The 11,290-nt window shown below is 46.0% G+C and overlaps 1 protein-coding gene across 3 annotated transcripts in view; it reads left to right on the top strand.

Annotated features, from left to right (window-relative positions):
* The window catches only part of ntmt1 (N-terminal Xaa-Pro-Lys N-methyltransferase 1), a 12,394-nt gene extending 1,110 nt beyond the window's left edge, over window positions 1-11,284 (top strand). For 2 of the 3 annotated variants that reach the window (XM_086187968.1, XM_086187967.1), the window contains exons 2-4: window positions 2,899-3,058; window positions 5,886-6,138; window positions 10,524-11,284. In XM_086187968.1, coding sequence (XP_086044094.1) covers window positions 2,900-3,058; window positions 5,886-6,138; window positions 10,524-10,780 — 669 coding nt within the window. In that variant the 5' untranslated portion in view covers window position 2,899 and the 3' untranslated portion in view covers window positions 10,781-11,284. Of the gene's footprint in view, window positions 1-1,202; window positions 1,355-2,898; window positions 3,059-5,885; window positions 6,139-10,523 lie in introns of those variants that run through there. The other variant, XM_086187969.1, reaches the window with a different exon arrangement.
* Window positions 11,285-11,290: the final 6 nt, after the last annotated feature.

Genomic DNA, 11,290 nt, shown 5'->3' with positions numbered 1-11,290 from the left:
GAGTGCCACAAACTTTGGTCCGAACTGAAAAACAGACTCATTCTTGTTTCTTTTGTTTTTTTGTTGTGAGACTGATTGAAGCGCTTAAGTTGAATGTTGCTTGGATCTTCGTTCGACTCACTACAACTATAAATGTTGTTTTCAGTCCAACTTTTCAATCAAAATGTAGACACAAGAAAGGTTTCCTTCTCTCACATTTTCCTCAAACAGTTGATTAACATGTCTCTCATGGAGGTTTAAAGCATATATATATATATATATATATATATATATATATATATATAAAATCAGAATCATCTGCATCATCATCACCTGAAATGGTTCCCCCTCTCAGGTTCGCCTTGTCAGGTTCCTTGGTGGAACTTCCTACCTTCTTCCTGGGTTGGGAGCATCAGTTGAGTTGAGCAGAAGTCAGGTTGCTACACAGCTGACAGCTCCGTTTAACAACTGGTAGAATTCATGTCATGGCAGGAACCATCAGCTGAGTGGAACCACCGTCCGTCAGTCCTCGAAGAACTGAAGGTCAGTCGCTGTGGAAATTTGCAAAATCTTTGAACGTGTCCACGAGCGAGTCGCAAAAACCATCAAGTGCTACTATGAAACCGGCTCACGTGAGGACGGCCCAGGAGAGGAAGACCAAGAGTCTCCTCTGCTGCTGAGGAGGAGTTCACCTGAGTCCCCAGCCTCAGGAATCACAAGCTAGCAGCTCCTCAGACTAGAGCCCAGATAAAAGCCTCCCAGAGTTCTAGTAGCAGACACGTCTCTACGTCAGCCGCTCAGAGGAGACGGCGCCAATCAGGCCTTTGGAGTCAAACAGCTGCTAAGAAACCACTGCTAAGGAACAGCAGCAGGCAGGAGATTTGTTTGGACCAAGATTCTCAAGGAGTGGACATCAGACCAGAGGACATCTGGGCTTTGGTCTGATGAGTCCACATTGGAGATCTTTGGTTCCACCGCCGTGTCTTTGTGCGATGCTGAAAAGGTGAACGTATGGTCTCTACATGCATGGTTCCCACTGTGAAGCATGGAGGAGGGGGTGTGGTGTGTGTGTGGGGGGGGGGGGGGCTTTGCTGGTGACACCGTTGGGGATTTATTCAAAGCTGAAGGCACACTGAACCAACATGGGTACCACAGAGTCCTGCAGTGACAGGACATCCCATCTGGTGTGGGTTTAGTTGGACCATCATTGATTTATCAACAGGACAGCAACCTCAAACACACCTCCAGGCTGTGTGACCAAGGAGGAGAGTGATGGAGGGCTGCAGCACAGGACCTGGCCTCCATAGTCACCTGACCTGAACCAAATCCAGATGTTTGGGATGAGATGGACCACAGTGTGAAGGACAGAGGGCCAGTAAGTGCTCAGCATCTCTGGGAGCTCCTTCAAGACTGTTGGACTGTTTGAGGTGACGAGCTCATGAAGGTCAGGGAGAGAAGGCCAAGAAGCAGTCAAAGCAAAGGGAGGCTGTTTAGAAGAATCTAGAACATAAAACCCGTTGGAGATCTTTCACGCTTTTTTGTTTACTGCATAATTCCAGATGTGTTCATTCATAGTTTTGATGCCTTCAGGGAGAATCTGCAATGTTAACAGTCATGAAAATAAAGACAAACCAGTAAATGAGGAGGTGTGGCCTCACTTTTGACTGGAAGTGTACGTGTGTATATAGGTATGTGTGTGTGTGTGTATATAGTTGTGTGTGTGTGTGTATATAGTTGTGTGTGTGTGTGTATATAGTTGTGTGTGTGTGTGTGTATATAGGTGTGTGTGTGTGTGTATATAGTTGTGTGTGTGTGTGTGTATATAGTTGTGTGTGTGTGTGTGTATATAGTTGTGTGTGTGTGTGTGTGTATATAGTTGTGTGTGTGTGTGTATATAGTTGTGTGTGTGTGTGTGTGTGTATATAGTTGTGTGTGTGTGTGTATATAGTTGTGTGTGTGTGTGTGTATATAGTTGTGTGTGTGTGTGTATATATAGTTGTGTGTGTGTGTGTATATAGTTGTGTGTGTGTGTGTGTATATAGTTGTGTGTGTGTGTGTGTATATAGTTGTGTGTGTGTGTGTGTGTATATAGTTGTGTGTGTGTGTATATAGTTGTGTGTGCGTGTATATAGTGTTGTGTGTGTGTGTATATAGTTGTGTGTGCGTGTATATAGTGGTGTGTGTGTGTGTGTATAGTGGTGTGTGTGTGTGTATAGATGTGTGTACGTGTGTGTGTGTGTGTGTGTAGATGTGTGTACGTGTGTGTGTATATAGATGTATGTATGTGTGTATATAATGTGTACGTGTATATATGTTTATATATGTATATACTTGTATGTATGTGTGTATATAATGTGTACGTGTATAGATGTTTATATATGTATATACTTGTGTGTACGTGTACATATGTATATGTGTATTTATATATATGCAAATGTGTGTACATGTATATGAATATATGTACAAGGACTGAGTTCAACAATGAAACCCATGATTGCCTGGTATTCTTGTGATAATGTAGCAACAACTACGGCGTTCTTGTGGAACCCTGTAGTTTGACCAGTGTTGTGGGTGTCGCTGGTTTCTGAGAACACTAACGGGGTTCCTGTGGAGTTTTTATACTCAAACTGATGTCCTGTTTGGTTCATTTTTATCCAAAAATCTAAAATCAGATGAAGGGATGTTGTACCTAATGACCCTTTGCAAAATCAGTTTTAGAGGTAATTGGCCCACTAGCGCCACCTCACGGATCAGGTGTGTATAGCAGCACTGGCCCATAAGCTAGCTGCTCTCAGTCAGGAAGTCTTTTCTATGGTCATGAAGTTGCAATCCAGACTGATTTCTAGTTCATATCCTATTATAATGTATTTTCATGAAGGAGTAGATCATTGCTGTTGTTTGTGTTGTTTGTTTTGAAAGGATGGGTGACAAAGTAGAAAATGAGGCAAGCTTCTACTCCAATGCTGAAGACTACTGGAGGGAGGTTCCTGCCACGGTGGACGGCATGCTGGGAGGCTATGGCAGCATCTCCAGCATCGATATCAGTGGGTCCAAGGCTTTCCTGCAGAAATTCCTCGGTGTAAGAATCTCTTAAATTTTCCCTCTGCTCAGTCACAACCACATGGGACCATTGAGCCTCAGGCAAGAACATCTTTCTATCTATCTTTAATCTCACAAACTTTTTTGCTTGAGGTGGAACTCGATGAATATGCCATGCCAGATTCACCGATTCATGAGAAATACTTGAGTACACGGTGAACTGCACCCTTCTGATGGGCAGAGCAAACTAGCACGAGCAGCACCTTCAACGTACAATACAAGGTCAGCTGTCTGTCACAGGTGGAGAATGAAAACTGCTCTGAAAAGAGGAAGAACTTGAAGCGCTGAAATTGAGGTCCTGCTCTCAGAAACGGATCGAGTGAAATGAATGCCTGACAAAGCAAAGAAGAGAGTGTCGGGCTGTGCTCACCTTCCCAGCTGTGTCTCAGCTCTGGCAGCATGTCTGCTTATGTCCCCAAGGAATGAAAAAGTCATGGTATTACATGAAATGGAATGCGAAAAAACCCATCCCACCATGCAAAGGAGAATTATTATTATTATTATTATTATTATTATTATTCTATGAGAGGATATGTGGCGTGGCTGGGAATGTAACTGTTGGATGTTTCAGCTGTTGTGCTTCAGGATACAGACACTGGATGCAGTGTGTCACAACAATAAAACATCCATCCATTTTCTACCACTTATCCTGTTAAGGGTCGCGGGGGGGACTGGAGCCTAGTCCTGAGTCCTGAGCCCTGAGTCTTGAGCCCTGGACGGGTCACCAGTCCATAAAAATACATCTTTTCTACTTCTACTGTAGAGTCACATGAACTTAAACTACATTCTGGGTCCTCGTGTCTCAGGGAACATTTCTAGATGTACAGGAGCTACATATTTATCCTTGTTGCTGTTGTTGAGTAGCTTAAGGTGTAAACACACACACACACACACACACAATCACAAAGTAAATCCAACATCTTGTAGCCTATCTGAAAATATTCACCAGGTCAATTTCCATAACAAATGTTGACCTTGCAACACATTTGACTGTGGCGCTCCAGGCTGGTGTCTGGAATCTCCAGCCGCAGACTCGGCTCAGAACCTTGATCGTGGCGCTGCCGGGGCAGAATCGGGACAGAATCCATTTGTAAGCATCAAAGTTGAATTGTTTTGGAGAGCGACAGCTGGGTTGTGTGTAACAGGTCCTGCAGGCCTGCAACACTTGTAGATGTTTGTATCAAAGAGAGAATCCCAAATATGAAACTACTGGTGAATCCTGACAAATCCCCTCCACCGCTTCCCAGACTTCTTGAGTCTCTGAACATACATGACATCTTGGTACAAATCACATGATTTTAAATTGCTCCCCATTGACAGTCATCGCTCACACAGCAGTCAGAGGAAGGCTCCCTGCCCCTCCCCTTGAGCTTGTAGTGTTGGTCTCCTGGTGGATGAAAGGGTGGTGTTCTCCGATGACCCGTGTTCCTGCCGCAGCACTCTGATTCAGGTACTGCTGTGTGAGAGCAGAAAGAATACAGGGACGTGATGTCATATGACAGGGGCAGCCATGTTTTTGAAGCCATTGGATGGCAGACTAGAACATCACGTTATCAAAATAGGACTTAGCAAGGCTAAGATGTGACTTTGACTGATCACTGCTGGTAGGAGTGCCAATGCAGACGGTTTCTCAGTGAGGAGGCACCATTCAAGCCCTGCCAGCAGCTGGCGCTATGCTCTGTGCAGCGATGTCCAAGAGCGAGGGCTACCAGGGCCTTCCTCAAAGCAGCTCAGTAGGCCAGTGACTGACACCGCCTTTAAAGGAAGTAACGGTGACGTTTCTGGAAGAATGAGACACTGACAGGTCATTGGATGATGTCATGGTCCGTGACGTCTGGTACTCCCTGCTTAAACAGGCCATCAGATGATTTCGAGCCAGACACTCGTGAACCATTTCAAGCAGCAGAATCTTCTAATGCCGGCATGTCGTAGTCCTCTGGTGGAGTCGACACCCTAACGTGATAAATATTGATAGTGACTCATGTATTATTTGTGTCACTTCACAAAGCTGATCATGGATGTCACGTAAAGCTGCAGTGCTGAGAGGCCCCGTCTTGATGATGTACAGCGTGCAGAAGGGAGGTCCTTCACATCAGCCAACTTACAACATCAGCCTGACGACAACTACGGCTGTGACCAGAAACATTCCCCTCCGGAATGTGGGACAACACACGACTCCTCTGCCAAAAACAAAACAGTGTCTGTGTGATTTGCAGAAGCTGCAATTTAAAGGTTAGGGCACAAGAAACAAATTGAAATGACACGATAAATAATCAATCTGTTAATGTGATGCTGTCATTCCTTTATTTCAAGAGATCCTTTAAATGTGAAGATTGAAATATCTTGTTGAACGTGAGATGTTCCACACACAAGTAGAATATTTGGTGGAATTGTTCAAACTTCAAATTGACTTAAGAATCTGAGAATCAAAATCGAAAATCAAACACTAAATTTATAGACAGTGAAGTCCACATCCAAACATGCAGCACCAGCACTCTGACGTCCTCCATTACATCCAGAACTGGTTGTATCTGTCTGTCTGTCTGTCTTTATCAGCCCTGATGATTGGAATGACAGGAAACTGACGTTGTTGCCTGAGTTTCTGCGTTCATCCCTGTCTCTGTACCACTGGACGCCCTCAAATGCTCATTTATTCCATCCGTCCCTGGTTAGGACCATTAGAGGGCACACTAGGAAACTGATGGAGAATTTCCAGATATGTTTGTGCTGAAATGTTAGAATGCAGGGAACAGTGGCAGGATGCAGCAGCTGCTGCAGTCATAACCTGTGTGTATTCACTGCTGAAGGAAGGCGAGGGGAAGACGAGAGCAGGCTGTGCTCTGGACTGTGGAGCAGGCATTGGGAGGATCACCAAGCGCTTACTACTGCCACTCTTCAGCACTGTGGACCTGGTGGACGTGACACAGGAGTTCCTGGACAAAGCCAAAACATACCTGGGAGAGGACGGCAAGAGAGTTGGTCACTACTTCTGTTGTGGCCTGCAGGAGTTCATCCCAGAAAGTGAACGCTATGATGTCATCTGGATCCAGTGGGTCATTGGTGAGTGGACCTCACTGGTTGTCACGTATATGCAGATGATCCGTTCTGAACTCTGTCTTTTCTATGACTGTTGTGGTTTTGAGGTGAGACGTACAGAGTAACATTTGTAACTTAAATCACAGGTCAAAGTTGTGGGCTGGTGTGTGGGTGGAGTAAACAGATGAAAACCACCAGCACACCATCTTCACTTGAGCAAGACCTTTCTCATGAATGTTTCAGTCATAGACCTTCTTCAGGTTTAGGAAAAAAACATCTTAGTATTTAATGGGTAGAGGTCAAGTCAGGTTTATTAGTGTGTCACCAAACCCCAACCAAAGTTCTGTCCTGACTCTGTCCAAGTAGAGCAGGTCCAGCACCTCCCTCCTTCAATGAACCTCCACCCAACAATTCTCCATCAGCAAGCACATCCTGCAACAGCAGCCACCAGAACCTTCCTTTACCAGCAGGAAGGTGGAGCAGATCCAGGATCAGTGGGGACGGAGAGAGAGCAGGAGAGCAGGACAGAGACAAAGACAGAGAATGGAGGAAGACAGAGAGACAGAAGGAGAGAGAGGGACAGAGAGAAAGAGAGAGAGAGAAAGGAGGAGAGACTGATGGACAGAGACAAAGACAGAGAATGGAGGAAGACAGAGAGACAGAAGGAAAGAGAGGGACAGAGATAAAGAGAGAGAGACAGGAGGAGAGACTGATGGACAGAGACAAAGACAGAGAATGGAGGAAGACAGAGACAGAAGGAGAGAGAGGGACAGAGATAAAGAGAGAGAGACAGGAGGAGAGACTGATGGACAGAGACAAAGACAGATAATGGAGGAAGACAGAGACAGAAGGAAAGAGAGGGACAGAGATAAAGAGGGAGAGAAAGGAGGAGAGACTGATGGACAGAGAAAGACAGAGAATGGAGGAAGACAGAGACAGAAGGAGAGAGAGGGACAGAGATAAAGAGGGAGAGACAGGAGGAGAGACTGATGAACAGAGACAAAGACAGAGAATGGAGGAAGACAGAGAGACAGAAGGAAAGAGGGACAGAGATAAAGAGAGAGAGAAAGGAGGAGAGACTGATGGACAGAGACAAAGACAGAGAATGGAGGAAGACAGAGAGACAGAAGGAAAGAGAGGGACAGAGATAAAGAGAGAGAGAAAGGAGGAGAGACTGATGGAAAGAGACAAAGACAGAGAATGGAGGAAGACAGAGACAGAAGGAAAGAGAGGGACAGAGATAAAGAGGGAGAGAAAGGAGGAGAGACTGATGGACAGAGAATGGAGGAAGACAGAGGGACAGAAGGAAAGAGAGGGACAGAGATAGAGAGAAAGGAGGAGAGACTGATGGATAGAGACAAAGACAGAGAATGGAGGAAGACAGAGGGACAGAAGGAAAGAGAGGGACAGAGAGAAAGAGAGAGAGAAAGGAGGAGAGACTGATGGACAGAGACAAAGACAGACAATGGAGGAAGACAGAGAGACAGAAGGAAAGAGAGGGACAGAGATAGAGAGAGAGAAAGGAGGAGAGACTGATGGATAGAGACAAAGACAGAGAATGGAGGAAGACAGAGGGACAGAAGGAAAGAGAGGGACAGAGATAAAGAGGGAGAGAAAGGAGGAGAGACTGATGGACAGAGAATGGAGGAAGACAGAGGGACAGAAGGAAAGAGAGGGACAGAGATGGAGAGAGAGAGAAAGGAGGAGAGACTGATGGACAGAGACAAAGACAGAGAATGGAGGAAGACAGAGGGACAGAAGGAAAGAGAGGGACAGAGATAGAGAGAAAGGAGGAGAGACTGATGGATAGAGACAAAGACAGAGAATGGAGGAAGACAGAGGGACAGAAGGAAAGAGAGGGACAGAGAGAAAGAGAGAGAGAAAGGAGGAGAGACTGATGGACAGAGACAAAGACAGACAATGGAGGAAGACAGAGAGACAGAAGGAAAGAGAGGGACAGAGATAGAGAGAGAGAAAGGAGGAGAGACTGATGGATAGAGACAGACAGAGAATGGAGGAAGACAGAGGGACAGAAGGAAAGAGGGACAGAGAAAGAGAGAGAGAAAGGAGGAGAGACTGATGGACAGAGACAAAGACAGACAATGGAGGAAGACAGAGAGACAGAAGGAAAGAGAGGGACAGAGAGAAAGAAAGGAGGAGAGACTGATGGACAGAGACAAAGACAGACAATGGAGGAAGACAGAGGGACAGAAGGAAAGAGAGGGACAGAGATAGAGAGAGAGAAAGGAGGAGAGACTGATGGACAGAGACAAAGACAGACAATGGAGGAAGACAGAGAGACAGAAGGAAAGAGAGGGACAGAGAGAAAGAGAGAGAGAAAGGAGGAGAGACTGATGGACAGAGACAAAGACAGACAATGGAGGAAGACAGAGGGACAGAAGGAAAGAGAGGGACAGAGATAGAGAGAGAGAAAGGAGGAGAGACTGATGGATAGAGACAAAGACAGAGAATGGAGGAAGACAGAGGGACAGAAGGAAAGAGAGGGACAGAGAGAAAGAGAGAGAGAAAGGAGGAGAGACTGATGGACAGAGACAAAGACAGACAATGGAGGAAGACAGAGAGACAGAAGGAAAGAGAGGGACAGAGATAAAGAGAGAGAAAGAAGGAGAGACTGATGGACAGAAGGGGACGTGAGCAGGTGGAGCTACGGGTGGCAGCTGGAGCCTCTTCAGGTCTGGAGCCTCCTCCAGCAGCACCAGGATCTGGGATCTGGGAACCTGAAGGCTCTGGAGAAGTTCACTGGGACTTAACATCACACACAAGAATCGTTAGTGGCAATCTCCATCTTGTATATGAGAATGGCCTCCTCTGATTGGTCACAGGGCATCAGTCTCACCTCAGACAGATTCAGGAAGCAAGTCGAGTCAAGGAGAGTGAGGCCGGACCCACAGAGTCTGATCAGTGGCGCTGGGGCACAGCTAGGGGTGTAACCATTCACTTGAACTACGATTCAATTCGAATCACGATTTGCGGTTGCCGATTCAATTGAAGGACGATTTGAATTCATTTAGAACGATACGACTGGATTCGATTCAGTGTCTTGAAATCGATTCAGTAACTTTTCTACAAAACTTCAACTATTGTGACTGTGAAATAAATACCTGGATATTGGACAGTTCAGGCTAAGTTTCATAGATCTCTGCTGTTCGTTGTAAGGGAATCAGGTTTAAAATCATGGATATTTGGACTTTTATACCCCTTTCTCTCTGAAACACGCGGGTCAGAGCAGGTTTTTGTGCCCTCGTTTGCTCTGCATCAGGGTGCATTCAAGCTTCCAGCAGACGCAGGGCTGAGCTCCCGCTCTGAGGCTGCGTGCCTGTGTTTTTCTCTCTCTTACGTCATCGTGCTGACAACGTCATCATTGTGTCTCAAAATGCCGGTGATGTTCCCATAAATCTCAGTGTCCCGTACGGTTGCAGACATCTTCCGCCGGATCTCCTCTTCACGGCAGATGGAGAGCAGCTCGCGGACTTCACGATCTTGCCAGCGTGCTGCCATGATCGATAAAAAAGATGTGAAGATGGCAATGCAACACAGTCGCGCTTGCGCAGTTCACATTAGGGTTTCCGGTTGGTGGGAGTTCCCAAGCATAGATTTATTCACCTAAGATCATACACATGGAACTGTTAGGAGAAAAGGAGTGAAGTAGATGGGGTCCACCCCAGATGGGTGGGGATGACTAAAAAAATGTGTGCATCTTTGTACTGAGGTGGTTAAAGTACACTTGTCATTAACCTAGTAGAAGTATCAGGACTCCTGGAAAAAACTCTGGAAAAGAATTGGTTCAACCTGTTTACTCACGTTAAAGTGAAGGTCCCTAAATGTACTCATAAGTATGAAGTATTATGTCTTTTGTTATGTACTTTCTTTGTCAAGTACACAAGTAAAAGCAGACGTAACAACAAACTTCATGATATTAGAGAAGTAGAGTCCAGTGTGCAGAGCGTCAACAGAAACAACAGCATAGATTAGAAAGATTGACGCTCCTCTCCTTCATATTCTGTGACATCACATTCTTCGCCACACTGGACGCCATTTCTCTGTGCTCTTCCTGTTTCATGGACATCTTTTTCTTTCTTTTTTATTTCGGATGACCACACAGCAGAGGACTGAATGATTGTTCTGGTGTTCTGAAAGCGCTTTACAGTGTCGCCTCATTCTTACACCTTGATGTTTGAAGCGTGCCATGCAAGGTGCGACCTACTCATCAGGAGCAGGCGGTGACTCAGTAAGGAGGTGAAGTGAGAATCGAACTGGCGAGTCTGTTTGCTGGAACGCCACTCTACCTCTGAGTCTTGGCACCCCTTAATCTTGAACTGCTGCACACGTGCTGAGCCCCGCCCCTCTGCAGTGTGATGATCTGCTCTAATTTTCATTCTTCCCCTCAGGCCACCTGACAGACGACCACCTGGTGGAGTTCCTGCAGCGCTGCCACAAAGCTCTGCGACCCAACGGCCTCATCGTCATCAAAGACAATGTGTCATATGAGGGTGTGGTCCTGGACGAGGTTGACAGTAGCGTCTGCCGCGACCTAGAAATAGTGCACCGTCTGGTGAGCAGAGCGGGTCTGCGCATTGTCCATGAAGAGCAGCAAATTAACTTCCCAAAGGAGATCTACCAAGTGCACACACTGGCACTCCGATAGAGGTGTGGTCCTCCTGGCTGGAGTGGGTCTGGAATGAGAGGTTGGCTCCTGGACCAGCAGCCCATGGGATTTCTGTCTGGAAATGTTATGAATACGAAGCAGCAGGGTTCCGCTCTGCCTCCGTCTCATCTGCTGATCGATGACAACTGGACCAGAATCATTCAGACTTTGGAGCATCGTCACTGAAAGTCAGCTCAGCCTTCACGAACAACACATCCCTCTTCTGGACCGAGAGTGGAGGTGCAGCCTCTTCTTCAACAGACACGATTTTTGGAGTCCTTTCCTGGAAAAATATTTTAAAATTATGCTTGAATTATGAGGTAACTGTATTCCTTTTATCTTACAAAACTGCATCTTCTAGCCTGTTCTTCATGTCCTGCGTAGTTTATCTCAAAAGAAAGGAACCCTGGATCAGACGCACAGTCGCTCTGTGAGGATCGGTGTCAGTGAGACTTTGGCCAATTTTAAAAGTTCTCAGCTAAAATAAATTCAGTGGAAATGTAATGAGCC

The sequence above is a fragment of the Aulostomus chinensis genome, chromosome 19 (assembly GCF_037954235.1).
Source record: "Aulostomus chinensis isolate RoL2024-O1b breed Wild chromosome 19, RoL_Achi_v1.0, whole genome shotgun sequence".
Taxonomy (NCBI): domain Eukaryota; kingdom Metazoa; phylum Chordata; class Actinopteri; order Syngnathiformes; family Aulostomidae; genus Aulostomus; species Aulostomus chinensis.
The sequence above is the reverse complement of the archived record's forward strand: the minus strand, read 5'-3'. Positions and strand labels throughout refer to the sequence as shown.